The 19,574-nt window shown below is 39.0% G+C and overlaps 1 protein-coding gene across 1 annotated transcript in view; it reads left to right on the plus strand.

Moving 5' to 3' along the window:
• WDR70 (WD repeat domain 70) overlaps positions 1-19,574 on the plus strand; it is a 276,786-nt gene that overhangs the window by 7,151 nt on the left and 250,061 nt on the right. Inside the window, exons 4-5 of the mRNA XM_070476595.1 lie at positions 5,070-5,190; positions 9,364-9,556. Coding sequence (XP_070332696.1) covers positions 5,070-5,190; positions 9,364-9,556 — 314 coding nt within the window. The remainder of the gene's footprint in view (positions 1-5,069; positions 5,191-9,363; positions 9,557-19,574) is intronic.

Below are 19,574 nucleotides of genomic sequence, written 5' to 3' on the forward strand. Positions count from 1 at the left end.
CCATGGTTTCAATGGATTATGAACCTTCTGTTACATGACTGGAAAAAAATTCCTTGAGACGATATTGAGATAGGATTTTAAGATGATTTCAGTGGATGATTTAATTATCTTGGAAAGAATAATTGTCCCAGAGGTTTTAGAAATTAGAAAAGCTTAAAAAAAGTTTTTTTTTTTAACTTGAAATTTTCTTCCTATGTAGCTAAATCCTACCTTATCCTTTAAGGCCTCACCTCGTATTTTACCTTTTCTAAGTATTCGAAACTCTTCTGGATGTAACTGTTCTCTACATTTTTTTAATAATACTTTATTATAAATTTATTTTAGTATTGTTCATGTCTTGATAATCTTGTTTTTCATATTTATACTTACAGTATCTTAATGCAGAACTTGGTATATAGTAGTTACATCTCTAAATAGTTAATAAAGAATTATAACTAATGTGGTCAGATAATCCTGATCTTGTTTTTTTATTTGTAGTCATTTTTGCCCTAAACATTTTAAATTAAATATAATTTTTCTTGAAATTGGTAGCCTACTGAATCATTTTAGAATGACAGCAACATTTAGCAAGTGGCTTCCCTGGTGGCCCAGATGGGGAAGAATCTGCCTGCAATGGGGGAGACCCAGGTTTCATCCCTGGGACGGGAAGTGGCAACCCATTCCAGTATTCTTGCCTGGAGAATCCCCTTGGACAGAGGAGCCTGGTTTGCTAGTTCATGGGGTCACAAAGATTTGGACACAACTGAACAACTAGAAAAAAAGAATATGATTAAAACATCATTCTAGCTTGTTTCTATTAGTTTTATTTCTTTTGCATGTTATTTTAACACTCATTTCTTCTTATAATGCTTGCGATATAATGGAAGTGAGATTTTTCAGCTGCTAAATTACATTCGTGTGAATCTGCAGTTTGTGTGAATCAGCCCACTTGGGACGTGGTAGTTTTGGATAGTTTGCTGTTATCCTGGATGAATTGTGTACAGCTGGGGTGCTTTTGCAGAATGGCTGTCCAAAACTGTTAGCTACCTGAGAATAGAGACCAATAAATTGAGATACTTAAAAGAATAAAACGAGGTGTTGTGGAGTAAGTTAATTCACTTTGCTAATGGAACATACAGAGCATGTTTACAGGATTTACAGAGCACTTGGTATTACAGTTCTTGGTCCTACTCTTGGTAAAGTACACAAAAATGATCCCTTTAGCCAGGGAACTGCAGTCTATTGAATTAGTCTCATTTTGGTTTGTCCTTAGTAGACAGTGAGATAAAAAAAATATTTTTTTCCTCACAAATGCCTTTTTTTCTTCTTGTTTTAATGAAGCAGCAGGTGATGACAGGAACCTCTCTGGGTAGAAAATCTTTACTATTGTAAAAAATAAAAAAGTGAAGTTTTAAATTAAAAAGTTAGAGACTTCCTTTGTGGTCCAGTGGTTAAGACTCAGTGCTCCCAATGCAGGGGGTACAGGTTTGATCCCTAGCCAGGGGACTAAGATCATGCATGCTGCCCAGCATGGCTGAATAATTAAAATTAGAACAGCTAAATTAAAAAATTGGATAATTCACTTGGATGGGGCAAGTAGTTTGGAGCACTCATCCACTGGGGAGGAACTCTAGTTAGATACGTGGGTGGGTATGGTTTCCAAATAGTCTGGTGACAGGTAAGCAAATAAAGAGCTGTACTTTATGGCCCTTTGGGGAGAGAGGCAGGCTCACTGCTTTATAAAGTGGGTGGTACTCACTGGATAATTTTACAGGCTTCAGAAGGTCTGGTCACACCAAGGAAAGATACATTGTGGAGTCTCAATTGACAATTTTGCTCTGACTGTAGCGTTGCTTCTCTGCTTTGGATTCCTAAACTATTAAGTGAAGATAGTAGTATTTACTTCAGCTCTATTGGATATGGCTGAAATTTGCTAAGATAGTAGAACTTCGTTGTTCTTACAAAAAAAGAAACACAGGATAAATATGTGGGGTGATGGTTGTGTTCATTGACTCCATGGGAAGATTTCTTTCTCAGTGTGTTTTTGTACCAAATCATCACATTGTACACTTTACCTGTCTTACAGTTTTGTCAATTATACCCCATTAAAGCTGAAGTAAAAAAAGTTTCTGCTTCAGGGATTGTTATAAAGATTGTTGTTGTCGTTCAGTCACTTCCGTTCAGTTCAGTTCAGTCGCTCAGTCGTGTCCGACTCTTTGCGACCCCATGAATTGCAGCATGCCAGGCCTCCCTGTCCATCACCAAATCCTGGACTTCACTCAAACTCATGTCCATCAAGTCAGTGGTGCCATCCAGCCATCTCATCCTCTGTCGTCCCTTTCTCCTCCTGCCCCCAATCCCTCCCAGCATCAGGGTCTTTTCCAATGAGTGAACTCTTCGCGTGAGGTGGCCAAAGTATTGGGAGTCCCAGCTTCAGCATCAGTCCTTCCAATGAACACCCAGGACTGATCTCCTTCAGGATGGACTGGTTGGATCTCCTTGCATTCCAAGGGACTCTCAAGAGTCTTCTCCAACACCACAGTTCAAAAGCATCAATTTTTCAGTGCTCCGCTTTCTTCACAGTCCAACTCTCACATCCATACATGACCACTGGAAAAACCATAGCCTTGACCAGATGGACCTTTGTTGGCAAAGTAACGTCTCTGCTTTTTAATATGCTGTCTAGGTTGGTCATAACTTTCCTTCCAAGGAGTAAGTGTCTTTTAATTTCATGGCTGCAATCACTTAGTCATGTCCAACTCTTTGCAACCCCATGGACTGCAGCACACCAGGCTTCTCTGTCCTTTACCATCTCCTGGAGTTTGCTCAAGCTCATGTCCATGATGCCATTCAACCATCTTGTTCTCTGTTGTTCCCTTCTCCTCCTGCCTTCAATTTTTGCCAGCTTCAAGGTCTTTACCAGTGAGTCACCTCTTCACATCAGGTGGCCACAGTATTGGAACTTCAACTTCAGCATCAGTCCTTCCAATGAACATTCAGGGTTGATTTCCTTTAGGATTAACTGATTTGATCTCCTTGCAGTACAAGGGATTCTCAAGAGTCTTCTCCAACACCGCAGCTCAAAAGTATGAATTCTTTGATGCTCAACCTTCTTGATAGTCCAACTCTCACATCCATGCATAGCTTCTGGAAAAACCATTGCTTTCACTATTCAGACCTTTGTTGGCAAAGTGATGTCTCTGCTTTTTAATATGATGTCTAGGTTTGTCATAGCTTTCATTCAGGGAGCAAGCGTCTTTAATTTCATGACTGCAGTCACTGCCTGCAGTGATTTTGGAGCCAAGAAAATAGTCTGTCACTGTTTTCATTCCAAAGAAGTCATAGGAGACCTAATACAAAATGACTTAAATAAGAAAAGTTTAGTATTACACCATGACAAGAGCTCTGAAATGGGACTCTTCCATTTTCTGAATCCTGATATGAAGGACTTAAAGATTTTTCCCCTTTTTTCTGCTTTGCCAGTTTTAGAGTGTTGTCTTATCCTAAGCTCACTGTCCTCATGACTCAAAATTTTGTTAACATACAGATGACCACATCCACAGGCTGAAAGGCTTCTGTGTAACTCTTCAGGAGTAAGAAAACCTTGCTCAAATGTACCTCCAGCTGACTTCCTCTCATGTGTTATTAGCCAGTATTAGTGTGGTACATCAGTTGCAAAAACAGCCCTTGCAGGTTCACTATGGTTTACTTGAAATCAAACTTTACTCCTTCTGGACAGGAAGGGGCCCAGCATCAGGAGAATTGTGGTTTTCTTTGCAAGGAAAAAGGGAGAAGTAGCTGCTAATAGGTGACTAATGATGTGCCTTAGTGTGGATTCCTGATTAGTGTCAGAACTGCCCTTAAAACCTGAGCCTGCAGTCCGAGTGTGGCCTCCCCCGCCTCACTTCCCAACCTCTCTCAGCTCCCCTGCCCTCCCTCACCCTGGAGGGTTCAGAGGGAATTACTGGGGAGGCAGGATGAAGGTAGGAGCCCAGCAGGCTCCCTCTTAAATTTGGGCATTATCCTTCTCTTAGTGTTTTCAACCTCCCCAGCATCAGCGTGTTAACTCCTAACCCACCTCAGCCCAGTGGAAAGCACAGAAAAATTAATGTGACTATGCCTTACCTCTTCCTGGAGAGTTTTTTTATCTTCCATGTTTGAAATGAATGACTAGCTGTTGACGCTTGCTGCCTATTTCCTTGTTACTCACCCTCTATATCCTGCAACAAAAGACCCTGAATAGTGCAGCATTCCAGTAAGTGCCCTTTGATATTGCTTAACTTTGGGTGTATTATTCTTCACTATTAAAATTTTTAAAAAGTGTTAAAGATTATCTCAGGTTATTGAAGATGGTAGCAATCGAGAACAAGCCTTGTTCATATAATTAATTTCCTTCCTATGTTCCCCCAGTTGTTGAATGAAATTATCAGAGGAGAAAGATTAGATTTCCTTGGATAAATTTGTTTTGTCTTTCCGAGGTAAAAACCTCTGGAAACTTAATGTAATTCAGTTTTTCTCATAATTTTAGTATCAAGTCTGTGGCCAAAAATCCAGTTTGGGAAGGTCAGAAAGGAAGGAAGTGCTGAGTTTATAGTTTAAAATATTAAAAAGTGAGGTTACCCAAAATCTTATATTTGAACACTTTCTTATCACTTGGCACATCTTTTTACACACTGCAGTCATGGTTCCTATACTCTTAACGTGCTAATTTTGCTTAGCATGTCTGTTAATATTTTCCCAGATTTGTGTATTTTCTATATATATATATATTTTGGCCACTCCACCTGGCTTGCAGGATCTTGGTTCCCCAACCAGGGATTAAACCTGGGCCAGTGCAGTGAAAGCACTGAGTCCTAACCACTGGATGACAGGGAATTCTCTTCTGTCACTGTTTTTGTTGTCTGTATTTTTTTCATTATGTTGATATATAGTAAAATTCAATCATTTTCTCAGTGTTGGGCATTTAGAGTGATAGTTTTTTGCTATTACTGGTAACACTCCTGTGTTATATCTTTGCAATTTTGTTAGCTTTCAACATTTTAAATAATAAATTTTGACGTCTGTTGAAAAAATTTTTATAATCTTTTCAGAAGCAAGAGAAAGAGAGGAAGAGATGAACAGAGAGAAAGAATTAAGAAGGCAAAATGAAGATCTTGAACCGACATCTTCAGGTTCGAATGTGGCCAGAGCTTGCTCTAAATCATCTTCCAGGTGCTTGTCTTTACTGTCATTTTCTAGGTGTTAGTAACACAATTTAGGCAAAGTTCATCATACAAAAAAGCTTGCATGATTCCTCCCATTTCAGGCAGTTGTGTATCTCTAGGACCTTGAAAAAGTCCTTTGTCACTTTGTGAATCAATTGATTTTTTCTAACGTATTCCACGTGTAGCATTAAAATCTATGCCTTTTGACTGCAGAATATAACTGTGTAAAGTTGGAGAGATATTGACAAGTTGGTTATTTTTTTAATGTTTATTTTGTCATTTATGTCTTTCGTCCCTTTCCCCAAAGTATTCATGGTAAGTTTTTTTGGTAGGATCCTTTATAACTAAGAAGGAATGTAAACAGTGGCATATTGTAAAGTTCATCAAGTGATAGGAGAAAGCAGCCATTAAAATTAAAATTACTTTAAAGTGAAATTTGAGACTATATAACATAATTACTAAGAACTTCAAGCAGTATAAATAGGTATACAGATTCCAAATCTGGGTGGAATAATACAAGAATTCTGTTGTTGAGGTATGTTTTAAATTGTCAAATTGGTTATATAAACTATTTTTGAAACTTTACTTTGTGGTTGCTCTGGGTCTTCGTTGCTGTGAGCAGGGGCTGCTCTCTGGTTGCGGTGTGTGGACCCCTCGTCACAGTGGCTTCTCTTGTTGCCGAGCACAGGCTCTAGGTGTGGGGGCTCAGTAGTTGTGGCGCACGAGCTTAGTTGCCCCGAAGCATGTGGGATCTTCCCGGACCAGGGATCAAATTTGTCCCCTGCATTGGCAGGCAGATTCTTAACCTCTGAACTCTCAGGGAAGCCCAGTGTCTTACGTTTCTCTTTATCCTGTACTTCTTTTCCAGCTCTCTCTGTGTCCAGCACAATGTCTTGCATATGGCAGATGTTCCATATATTTCTTTAGTTTGCTAATTAAGGGGACCAAAGAAAGGAAGATGCCGCTGTACTGGTTTGTAATGGCTTTCATCACAGACTAGCACAGACTGGATGGCTGAAACAACAGAAATTTATTTTCCCTCAGTTCGAGAGTCTAGAAGTCCAGGATCAACATGAAGGCGGGGTTCACTGGCCTCTCTCCTTGGCTTGTAGATGGCCATCTTCTCCCTATTTCTTCACATTGTCTTCCCCCTAAGTTCTGTTCAAGTTTTCTCTTTTTATAGACACCAGTTGTAATAGGGCCCATCCCTGCTGACATCATTTAGCTTAATCACTTCTCTGAAGCTCTGTCTCTAGATACAGTCATACTCTGAGGTACTGCAAGTTAGGGCTTCAATATATGATTATTTTGAGGACACAATTCAGCCTGTAATAAAAGCTGTCTGTACTACTGGTGCCAGAAAAGGCCCCACAACCCAGCTAAAAGCTGATTCTATTCTGCCTGTGTTCCCCAGAGGAGCACGGGGACACTGAGCTCAAAGGAGAAAAGTAATGAGAGGCAGAGAGAGAGGGGTAGAGAGAGAGAGAATGAAAGCCAGTGAAGAATACCTGTCATCTCATAGGAAAACTGCATAGAAATCTCTTTTGCCTACTTTCTGATTAGCAGGTAAGGTTGGTGAGACAGTGGGGACTTGGGAAACAAAATAGCAAGGTAAATCTTTTTACTGTAGCCAAGGGGCCAGTACTGTGTTATATGGAAATCCCTGGTGGCTTAGTGGTAAAAAACCCTCATGCAATGCAGGAGACTGGGGTTTGGTCCCTGGGTCAGGAAGATCCCCTGGAAAAGGAAATAGCAATGCACCCCAGTATTCTTGCCTGGGAAATCCCATGGACAGAGGAGCCTGGTGGGCTACAGTCCATGGGGTCACAAGAGTTATATATGACTTAGTGAATAAACCACCGCTATGTAGCATGTGGGATCTTAGTTCTCTGACCACCGATTGAACCTGTGCCCTTTCTGCAGTGGAAGCATGGAGTCTTAACCACCAGGCCGGCAGGGAAGTCCCTTTTCAGTTGTTATTGATGTCAGGCATTATTTAGCTGATAGAGCAACAAGAGGGAACACAGCAGACTTTAAATTTCTGCCTTCATGGAACTTATACACTGAAGAGACTTCATTAGACGGCAAAGACACTTTGACTCCTGTAAAATTATTTGATAGATTGATTGTTAGAATTACAATTCTCAGTCTTCTAGGAAGGGGAAGGCAGTAGAGGGATGGTGGATGGTGGTGGCTACAGAATGTATAGAGGTGTTTGATAAAGACTTTAATGAGAGTATATAATAGTCCCTGTTGGATTCCCTGTGACTCAGACTATGAAGAATCTTGACTACAATGCTGAAGACTCAGGTTTGATCCCTGGGTCAGGAATATACCCTGGAGAAGGGAATGGCAACCCACTCCAGTATTTTCGCCTAGAGAGTCCCATGGACAGAGAAGCCTGGTGGGCTACCATCCATGGGGTCACAAGGAATCTGACACGACACTGACTGACACTTTCACTCTTACTTATAATAGTTCTCTGATGTGTTGGGTAGAAAAATAGTTGAGAATCAATAGGATACTGCCTAGAATAAGGTATCTTTTTTTCCCATTAATTTTTATTAGTTGGAGGCTAATTACATTGTTGTCATGGTTTTTGCCATATATTGACATGAATCAGCCATGGATTTACATGTGTTCCCCATCCCGATCCTGCCTCCCTCCTCCCTCTCCATCCCATCCCTCTGGGTCTTCCCAGTGCACCAGCCCTGAGCACTTGTCTCATGCATCCAACCTGGGCTGGTGATCTGTTTCACCCTTGATAGTATACTTGTTTCAATGCTGTTCTCTCTGAACATCCCACCCTTGCCTTCTCCCACAGAGTCTAAAAGTCTGTTCTGTACATCTGTGTCTCTTTTTCTGTTTTGCATATAGGGTTATCGTTACCATCTTTTTAAATTTCGTATATATGTGTTAGTATACTGTATTGGTCTTTATCTTTCTGGCTTACTTCACTCTGTATAATGGGCTCCAGTTTCATCCGTCTCATTAGAACTGATTCAAATGAATTAATTTTAATGGCTGAGTAATAGTCCATAGTGTATATGTACCACAGCTTCCTTATCCATTCGTCTGCTGATGGGCATCTAGGTTAGAATAAGGTATCGTTTACAGTCCAAGGAAGCTACATTTAACAATTTAGCAACTCATCTTACTTGGATTAGCACTGAGAAATAATTTGTATTTCAGACAATGTATTGAAACCTTTTGAGGTAACATTCATTTCTTACTTTATTTGCTCCCATGACAAACAGTGATTGTATTCACACACAGTGAATAGAGGCATTTCTTCTCTCCTTGGTTTTCTTTCTTATGGTGTAGTGTTCTGTAGTTTTTCTTCCTCAGTTATTTTGCTGGTTCATGAGGATTGTCTGATGGGCCTCTAACATATAATTGCTCTGAGCTTTTGTCTTTGACTTTAAACTGTATTTAGATAGGATAGATAAGAGAAGTTTTTTACTTTCTTAAGATTAAATAGTATTTGAAGGCAGTTCTCTAGGAACACATGGTAATCCTGAATGTGCATCTCCTAGCATTAGAGCTTTGAAACACCCGAAGCAGAAAGGGAAGGAGCTGAAAGGAGAAATAGGCACGTCTGCATTTAGTGTGAGATGTCAGCGTTCGTGTCTGTGACTGATGGACAGTGAGCTATGAGTCAGCAAGGAGAGAAAGGACCTTAAGAATGCCCTTGGCCAACACCTTTGATTGATGTCTACAGAACACCCAGCCCAACAGTGGGAATTCTTACTTTTTTCAAGTTTACATAAAATATGCAAGACTGACCATATCGTAGACCATAAAACACAGCTTACAAAATTTCAAAGAAAAAACTCATACAAAACGTGTCCTCAAACAATAATAGATGAAAGAACATTACTCTTCCTGAAAAAAATGAATATGTTTTAAAAATATAATCAAATTTTTTCCTTATTTTTTAATCATACAATTAACAACTGAAATATGTGTTTTTTGACATTACTTAAGAAAGAACTACATATATAATTCAAAAGATAAATATTTAAGCCACACAATTAATGTTTGGATTACAAATTTACAAACATTTAAAAAGACTCAGTTATTATAAGGAGAAACAGGGCTTCATGGGAAATTAACACTATCTCCAGAGTATGTTCTTTTTTGCATCAAAGGCAATGGGTTTCTGTTTCTGTATTTTCAGGGATACAAGTAGCAGTGAAAGTGATGAGAGTTCTGACTCTTCTGATGATGAGTTAATTGGCCCCCCTTTACCGCTTAAAATGGTGGAAGAACCAGTTAATCCTATGGAAGCCGTTCTCAGTCCTCTGCCTCCACCTCTTGCAGAAGATATGGAAGAAGATGATGATGATGATGGTGATTCAGAAGAGGAGGAAGTAAGTATTTCAGTGGTAATTTAAGAAATCGCTTATATGTGGAATATTAAAAAAATGGTACAGATGAACTTATTTGAAAAACAGAAACAGAGTCACAGATATAGAAGACAAATTTAGGGCTACCAAGGGGGAAAGCAGGGGAGGGATAAGTTGGGAGATTGGGATTGACATGCACAAACTACTGTATATAAAACTGATAACTAATGAGCACCTACTGTATACCACAGGGAACTCTGCTTAGTACTTGGTAATGATTTATGTACTCACCTTCCCTCATAGCTCAGTCGGTAAAGAATCTGCCTGCAGTGCAGGAAACCTGAGTTCGATTCCTGAGTTGGGAAGATCCCCTGGAGAAGGAAATGGCAACCCACTCCAGTATTCTTGCCTGCAGAATCCCATGGACAGAGGAGCCTGGCAGGCTACAGTCCATGGGGTTGCAAGAGTTGGATATGACTTAGCAACTAAACCACCAATGATTTATATGGGAAAAGAATCTAAAAAAAAGTGAATGTATGCATATGTGTAACTAATTCACTTTGCTGTACAGTAGAAACAAACACACCATTTGTAAATCAACTATATTCCAATAAAAATTTATTTAGAAAAATAGTTCACTGGAGTAGTGTCTTTTAGGGTAGTGTAGAGATCAATTCCCTGCTAGATAGTTATTCATGAATGAAAGCAAATTAAAAAAAAAAATCTGAGTTTACTACTGATAGCCCTTGTTGAAAGAACTCTAAAGGATGTATTTCAGGAATAAGTAAATAGAACTCAAAAATAATAAATGGACAACAGAAAGCAATGTTTTAAAATGTTATTAAACGTTTTGTTAAGTTTATGTAGCATTAAATGAAAGTAATGTTGATGATGAATAAATCTGGGAAGATTTAAAAACAAAGTGGATTTGAAATGTCTGTGAATGGCAGGAGAGTGGAATCAGTTCATTCATTTTGAAGTCTTATTATTCCAGAGCAGGCTAGAGATGTTAGTTAATTTTAGATTAGCTTAAGTGAAGTTGCAAGTTACAATTTTAAGAGTAAGTTCTCAAAGAAAAGAAATAAATTGTGTAACCTCCAAAATAGTAAAAGGAACTTTGATGTACTTTGTATTTTTGATACCTAGAATTGGTCATTTTTTAGAGACACCTTTCTATTTGTGACAGATTATTTTCAGTAATAATTATGAGCTGGAACAAACAATAATGGTCAGAAGAGAAACTGACAGCCTTTGCAAATCTGTCACTGACTTCATCAGTGGGCATACTTTGCTTATTTGTGTTTAGTACACAGTATATCAAAATTATCATTATGTGTTTATTCATAGTTTAATAAAGCTTTTCATGCTCACATGTATAAAATTAGGAAAAGAGGACTGTAGGAATAAATTTGGCAGTTTCATTAGAAATCTTGTTTTATAATAATACCCTGAAACTGCAGTTTTGACCATATCTTTTTTTTTAATATCAATTCTAGTGGCTTTTAAATATCTCTGTTCTTAAAATATTTTCACTAATATCTCTTCTAGAAAATCCATCATTTTCTAACATATTTGGTAAAAACTTCTAATGTTGTCTTCTGCAAAAATCAGAGAAAATGGCTAAATTATGGCATACATTGTCATTAAATGATCCTTTGCTTTAAAATGTTTTTGATGAAAACATTAAGCAATTCAAACATTCCCTTTTTGAATCCTCTTTCAACCTAGTCTGTCATCTTTTGTTTTTTTTCCTGGCATTAGAAGAATAATAGACTGGAAGATATCATTTTGTTTCTTTAACTTTATAATCACTGTTTATTTTGAATGTACTGTTTAAGTGCAAGAACATGTAGTACAGCAGGGATTGGATATAAGAAACTACCCTTGAAGTAAGCTTGGGTGATTCTGAACCAGTAAAAATGTTATCTGAAAACGTGTGTAGCTGTATGTGGTACAGAGGTATAACTGCGAGTTCACCAAGCTAACTTCATGTAGCTGCAATGTCTATTAAAAGATAAGTGATAAAAATATGCCTATCTGAAGCTTACATGTATATTAGCAAAACTCAGCACTAATCATAGTGACAAACAATTGCCAGCACCTGGTGATAATAAAAAGTAGTCTCATCTTTAGTTGAGTTTATTTTTGTTTTAAATTCTGTTCAGAAAGAAAGTGTACCCACTTATTGATCTGTACCACTAGCACTGAAATACTGTTGCTATGTCATTGAAATGCATTCAGACGTTTAAAAGAAAGACTGGAAAAAATAGATGAAAATCTTGGTAAATCAAGGTCACAAAAAATAACTTGTTAGGCATGAAAACAAATACAGTTGTCCATTAACAATGCAGGAATTAGGGGCACCAGCTCTCTGAGCAGTCACAAATCTGATTATAATTGACAGTCAGCCCCACATTTACATGATTCCACTATATCCAAAGTTCCACGTGTTCAGATTCAACCAATTGTGGATCATGTAGTACTATGTAGTATTTACTATTAAAAAAATTCCACCTATAAGTGGAACTGTGCAGTTCAAATTTGTGTTGTTCAAAGGTCAGCTATATATCAGTATTCACAATAATTGCTACTTAAAAGACAAAAGTTTTCCAATTGGGTTAAAATATTCAGGCATATTCTGCTCATGAATGTCTTTCCTGGCATCAGGGTCTTTTCCATTGAGTCATTTCTTCCCATCAGGTGGCCAAAGTATTGGATTTCACCTTCGGCATCAGTCTTTCCAATGAATGTTCAGGACAAATTTCCTTCAGGATTGTCTAGTTGGATCTCCTTGCAGTCCACAGGACTCTCAAGGGTCTTCTCCAACACCACAGTTCAAAAGCATCATTTCTTTGGTGCTCAGCTTTCTTTCCGGTCCAACTCTCGCATCCATACATGACTACTGGAAAAACCATTGCCTTGACTAGACAGACCTTTGTTGGCAAAGTAATGTCTCTGCTTTTTAATATGCTGTCTAGGTTGGTCATTGCTTTTCTTCCAAGGAGCAAGCATCTTTTAATTTCATGGTTGCAGTCACCATCTACAGTGAATTTGGAGCCCCCCAAAATAGTCTGTCACTGTTTCCACTGTTTCCCCATCTGTTTGCCATGAAGTGATGGGACCAGATGCCATGATCTTAGTTTTCTGAATGTTGAGTTTTAAACCAACTTTTTCACTCTCCTCTTTCACTTTGATCAAGTGCTGTTTAGTTCTTCTCTGCTTTCTGCCATAAGGGTGGTGTCACCTGCATATCGCTAATGGTAAAAGAAACAACTTATTCTCCAGGGAAATTTGATAGTCCTTAACCTGTGTTCATTTTAACACAATATAATCAAAGCATAAATTGACAGAATTATAAGGAGAAATGGAGAAACCTACAGTGATAATGGAAAATTTTTTAGAACCAATTCAGAGATTGTTAAGATGGCAATTGGAGTATAGATTTTAACAATACAAATGCATAAGTTTTATCTATTGAACATATATAGAACCCTCATCCAACATTTTCTTTTAAGTGTATGTGGATAATCAGAAAAACCAACAACTACGCATTTAGACCACAATATGCTATAGACAAGAAAAAAAAGTGTTTAATTATTTTGTGTAGTTCATAGTGTAGGTGATATTTGGGTTGAACTATAGTATGTGAGAATGAGTTTTGTTATGTTCGTTACAAATGTTTGTGTGCCCCCAAAATTCATGTGTTGAAGCCCTAACCTTTTGTGTGACTGTATTTGGAGATGAGCCTTTTCAGACATAATCAGGATTAAGTTACGGGAAACCTTCATAGGGGTGGGCCTGATCCAAATAGGATTAGCATCTTTATAAGAAGAGAAGCACCAGAGAGGTAGGTTTGCACATAAGAACAAGAAGGTGGCTGTTTATAAGATAGGAGGAAATTCTTCAACAGAAACCAAGTTTTCTGTCATGTTGGTTGTGGACTTCTAGCCTCCAAAACTGTGAGAAAATAACTTTCTGATCTTTAAGTCACTCAGTCTGTGGTGTTTTGTTACGGTGGCCTCAGCTGACTAGTGCAGGTTTGTATGGCTGACAGTGGGCTGAGGAATAGAGAACAGAGAAGTCAGAAGAGTGTTTTGAGGAGAAATAATGTTGCTATAGTGAGGACCTAAATGTGTGCAAGTACATGATACTGTGGGCTTCCCTGGTGATGTAGTTGGTAAAGAATTTGCCTGCCATTTCAGGAGACGTAAGAGACACAGGTTCAACCCCTGGGTCAGGAAGGTTCCCTGGAGTAGGCACTGGCAACCTACTCCAGTGTTCTTGCCTAGAAAATTCCATGGACAGTGGAGCCTGGAAGGCTACAGTCCATGGGGTAACAAAGAGTTGGATATGATTGAGCACACACATGCACTTGATATTGTGGTGAAATCGTCATGTGATTTATGTGTAGCTGAGTTTTCTTACTAGAGGGAAATGGAAAGATGAGGCTAATGAGATCAGATCCAGAGAAGAATTACAGCAGTCCCCCCTTATCCAGGGGGGATGTGTTTCAAGACCCCAGTGGATGCATGAAACTGTGGATGGTACTGAACCTTATATATGCTGTGTTTTTTCTATACATACATAGCTATGATAAAGTTTAATTTATAAATTAGGTACAGTGAGAGACTAACAACAGTAACTTAGAACATTTATATTAATATATTATAATAAAAGTTACTGGCATACTTTGGAGATAAATGCTGGTTGGGTTCCAGAGCACCATAATGAAGCAAATGTTGAAATACAGCAGGTTACAAGAACTTTTTGGTTTCCCAGTGCATATAAAAGTTATGTTTATACTATAGTCTGTTAAGTGTGCAGTGCAGCATTATATTTTAAAGAAAACAAGGTACATATGTTAATTTAGAAATACATTATTGCTAAAACCCCCTAACTACTGTCTGAGCTTTCAGTGAATTGTAATCTCTTTACTGGTGGAGGATTTGAAATATTGTGACATTGACCATGACATGGTCACAGAGACATGACACATGGTCTGTAACATGACACAGAGACATGAATTGAGAAAAGTATTGGAAAAATTGTTCCAATAGACTTGTTCCAAGCAGAGGTGACACAAAATCTTCAATTTGTAAAAACTCAGTAAAGGACATTAATACAAGGTATGCCTGTGTGTGAATGTGGTCTTTCCTTCTCTCTCAAAATATGTTATTGTGCAGATACAATGTCTTTTCCATCTTAACTAAGCATTCATCACGCACTGTGGCTATAACTTGCAATTTGAGGTTCAACGGCAAAACTAAGATGAGTTTCTTTTTGTTTCTTCTCAGTTTCACAGATAGATTGGTTCTTATTGTAGATCCAGCAACCTCCGCATTCTGTTTTTTTCCCCTATCCTCATCAAGTTGAGTACTTTTTAATTTTTCACTCAAAGTGTTGTAGGAAGGGGGACCTCCTCTAGGGCCCCAGGAGTGGATTCTTGTCTAACACTCAGAAAAGAGTTGTCTGAGGAAGACATAGGCTGACAAAGCAAGAGACTTTATTGGAAAGGGCGCCCGGGCGGAGAGCAGTGGGGTAAGGGAACCCAGGAGAGCTGCTCTGCCTGGTGGCTGGCTCCCAGTCTCGGGCTTTATGGTGATGGGATTAGTTTCCGGGTTGTCTTTGGCTCATCATCCTGACTCGTCCTTCCTGGTGGCATACTCATTGCTCAGCCAAGATGGATGCCAGCAGGAAGGATTCTGGGACGTGGTCAGAAATGTGGTGTCTCCCTTTGACCTTTCCCGAACTCTTCCGGTTGGTGGTGGCTTATTAGTTCCGTGTTCCTTACTAGGACCTCCTGTCATAAAATAACTCACTCAAATGGTTACTCTGGTGCCTGGCCAGGGTGGGCAGTTTCAGTCAGTGTGCTTCTCCTAACAACACTCCCCTGAGAGACTTCATACTGAAGGTACTTCTTGGGAATTGGGGCAGAGATCTCTTTCTTCTGTAACTTCTTCCTGCTGTGCATGGGCATAGTCCTGCCTGGCAGAGCAGAAGTCTTGCTCTACTTGATCTAAGCTGAGGTGTTATATATCTGAAACCAGCTTCCACCCTTGTAGTAACATCAGTTTGGTTTGGAACTGTTGGAGCCTGCTGGAGACAAACTTTGTAAGGAGTTGGAGTATACAGGGGCCAAATAGGAGGCCTTTAATAAGATGGTGATCTCTGGACCCAGAAACAGCAGGAGCCAAGAAGGGAAAGAAGGAGACCTCCATACACCTGTTGAACTCAAATCCCGGATCTTTGTTGCCTGTTCCAAGCAAGCACTTTATAGCTTCTCTTTGGCATATGCAAATTGCCAGCATCCCTTTTGCAGTTTGGGGTCATTATTAAGTAAAATGAGAATTACTTGAACACAAACAGTGATACCTTGACAGATGACTAAAGTGACTGATGGTGGGATATGTCCTTCAAAGGAATGGTGTATTTGCTGGGCAGGAAGAAACAGGGTAGCCTGAGATTCTGTCCTGTTGCTCAGGAAGGCATACAATTTAAAACTCACAAGTTGTTTGTTTCTGGAACTTTCCATTTAATAGTATTTTCATTCTAAAGGGAACTGAAATTGAGGAAAACAAAAACCAAGGATAAAAGGGAATGCCTGTACTTTCTGAAGGATGTGGAATTTGAACAAGCCTTGTAGAGGGTAATGTTTTGATGGGTGAGGTGGGAGGAGCCCACCTCCAATCTAGGAAGAGTGAATGGTTGAAACAAAGGCACAGTGCACAAGATTAGATTCGGGAAGATGGGAAAGTCAACTTGTCTAGAATATAGTGTTGGTGAAGACTGAGCCATTGACTTGGAACTGATATGTGAGTAAACCCAAAGTGCAGCTAGGCAGAGAAGGGAAAACATGCTTGGGTCTGAATCTCAGAAGTCCATTTGAAAATTTCTCATGGCTGTAATTGAAGTGTATCAGGAGACTGAATAACAGCTTTTTGTTTTTTTCAATAAGATTATGTGTTGGTTCTTTTTGGTAGTAAAACTTTTTATGGTGTGCCTTTCCTCTTATAAACATAGTAAACAGAAAATGCTGATTGAATAACATGTGGATCACAGCAAGGCTGTTGGTGATTTGTGCCAGTGACAGCTTCAAAGTATGCACTAACTGATAATGGGGGCTTCCCTTGTAGCTAAGTCAGTAAAGAATCTGCCTGCAATGCAGGAGACCTGGATTCGATCCCTGGGTCAGAAAGATCTTCTGGAGGAGGAAATGGCAACCCACTACAGTACTCTTGCCTGGAGAATTCTGTGGACAGAGGAGCCTAGTGGGCTACAGTTCATGGGGTTACAAGAGTCAGACACGACTTAGTAACTAAACCACTACCAGTTGATAATGGAGTACTTGTTAGCACTGTGAATGGATTAAGTCTGAAACTTTAGATTGGAGATAAAATAAAAGTGGGAGTTTCCTTATTTCCATTTCTCCTATTTTTTCTTTCCAATATATATCACAACCAACATTTTTTTTTCATTTATTTTTATTAGTTGGAGGCTAATTACTTTACAATATTGTAGTGGTTTTTGTCATACATTGACTTGAATCAGCCATGGATTTACATGTATTCCCCATCCCGATCCCCCCTCCCACCTCCCTCTCCATCCCATCCCTCTGGGTCTTCCCAGTGCACCAGCCCTCAGCACTTGTCTCATGCATCCAACCTGGGCAGGTGATCTGTTTCACCCTAGATAATATACATGTTTCGATGCTGTTCTCTTGAAACATCCCACCCTCGCCTTCTCCCACAGAGTCCAAAAGTCTGTTCTGTACATCTGTGTCTCTTTTTCTGTTTGCATATAGGGTTATTGTTACCATCTTTCTAAATTCCATATATATGCGTTAGTATACTGTATTGGTCTTTATCTTTCTGGCTTACTTCACTCTGTATAATGGGCTCCCGTTTCATCCATCTCATTAGAACTGATCAAATGAATTCTTTTTAATGGCTGAGTAATATTCCATGGTGTATATGTACCACAGCTTCCTTATCCATTCATCTGCTGATGGGCATCTAGGTTGCTTCCATGTCCTGGCTATTATAAACAGTGCTGCAATGAACATTGGGGTGCACGTGTCTCTTTCAGATCTGGTTTCCTCAGTATGTATTCCCAGCAGTGGGATTGCTGGGTCATATGGCAGTTCTATTTCCAGTTTTTTAAGAAATCTCCACACTGTTCTCCATAGTGGCTGTACTAGTTTGCATTCCTACCAACAGTGTAGGAGGGTTCCCTTTTCTCCACACCCTCTCCAGCATTTATTGCTTGTAGACTTTTGGATAGCAGCCATCCTGACTGGCGTATAATGGTTCCTCATTGTGGTTTTGATTTGCATTTCTCTGATAATGAGTGATGTTGAGCATCTTTTCATGTGTTTGTTAGCCATCTGTATGTCTTCTTTGGAGAAATGTCTGTTTAGTTCTTTGGCCCATTTTTTGATTGGGTCATTTATTTTTCTGGAATTGAGCTGCAGGAGTTGCTTGTATATTTTTGAGATTAATCCTTTGTCTGTTGCTTTGTTTGCTATTATTTTCTCCCAATCTGAGGGCTGTCTTTTCACCTTGCTTATAGTTTCCTTTGCACAACCAACATTTTAAAGACTAAGGCAGAGATGGTAGGTGAAGCCGATAGTTTAGATATTTGGAAACATTGTGAATGTGGCTTTGCAGTGGCCTTCCTAGATTCAGGTAAATTATATTGGTTTTGAATGGAGGCCTTTGGTTTTCAGACTTGATGAGTGGCAACCTCAGTCTCTTTTTTAAGTTCTGAGTGAGAACAAAGTTTTATACTGTATTATGTTTGATAAGTGGGTTATTGGTGGCCTTCTAGATCAAGCAATAGTAGAATTAGAAGTCATAGGCAAAGGAAATCTGCTGATTATTGTCTTGACTATGAATGTTATTGTGGGATCTAGACAGACAAATTAGCATGATTCATTGTAGGTAATTTACATAGCAGTGTTGGGCTGACGTTTTAATGTTGAGTTCAAATGTTTCTGGCAGTGTTGGTCTGACGTTTTAATGTTCAGTTCAAATGTTTCCGGCCTTTTAAAGAATTTTGTTTTTGTGGTTGTTTGGACTAGAGTCTATTTGCTTGATTGATTCAGAAACTGAATTTAGTTCCTTCAGGAAATCAGCTTGAGGTAATACTAAACAAAATTATAGGAGAATGTTTTATACAGCAGAATGCTAGCTATATTTTTTACAATTTGAAATATATCAGAATTGTCCTCTCTGCTTACTAAGGCTGTTAACCATTCTGTAGGTGTCCTTGACTTCCTCTCCTTTTTTTTCTCTTATACCAGGTTCATCACCATCAACCTTTTGTATATTTTGTTTTATCCTTTTGTCTGTCTACTTGCCCTTGGCTCTTAACTTGAAAACATGCAGTTTCCCCTCCTCCTGTCCAGTTTCCTCCTTTGCCACCTTTACTGTGTCACTCCAGAGTTTCTCCTTGTCTTTGTTGTTGGTTTCTGCCCTTACCATTTCACAGAGATGACAAAATCCAGATATCCAAAGGCCCTTTCTCAGGTCTCATTCTTTATCTACCTCTGCATTATTGGACAATGTTGACTTCTTCCTTGAAACTCTTCCCTTGCTATTTCTCTGTTTGTTTGCTGCCTATCTCTGACTGTTTTTCAACAGATATTTGTTGGGCACATATCTTATGAGTCACATACTTTGTAGATGTTGGATATATAACAGAAAATAATGCAGGCAAATCCCTGCTCTGACGGTGCTTACATTTCTGCTAGGGCCTCTTTTACCACTTAATATTTCCTTATGTTTCTCCAGTCATTAGCATTCCCTGAGAGTATGTCCTTATCTCCTTTAACATTTCATATGCAGCCTGGGGGGAGTTTCTTGCATCTTCTTATACTCATGACTCCTGTTCACTTAGAGCAACTGGAAGCATTACCTCATTTCATTTGAACTTTGGATCCAGTTTTCTAATCACTCATGACACATGTCCATATTTAATCTCCAAGAGTATCCTAAATTCAACATCTAAGATCACACTCAGACTTTTGTTTTCTCCCGTTTAA

The sequence above is a fragment of the Odocoileus virginianus genome, chromosome 14 (assembly GCF_023699985.2).
Source record: "Odocoileus virginianus isolate 20LAN1187 ecotype Illinois chromosome 14, Ovbor_1.2, whole genome shotgun sequence".
Lineage (NCBI taxonomy): Eukaryota > Metazoa > Chordata > Mammalia > Artiodactyla > Cervidae > Odocoileus > Odocoileus virginianus.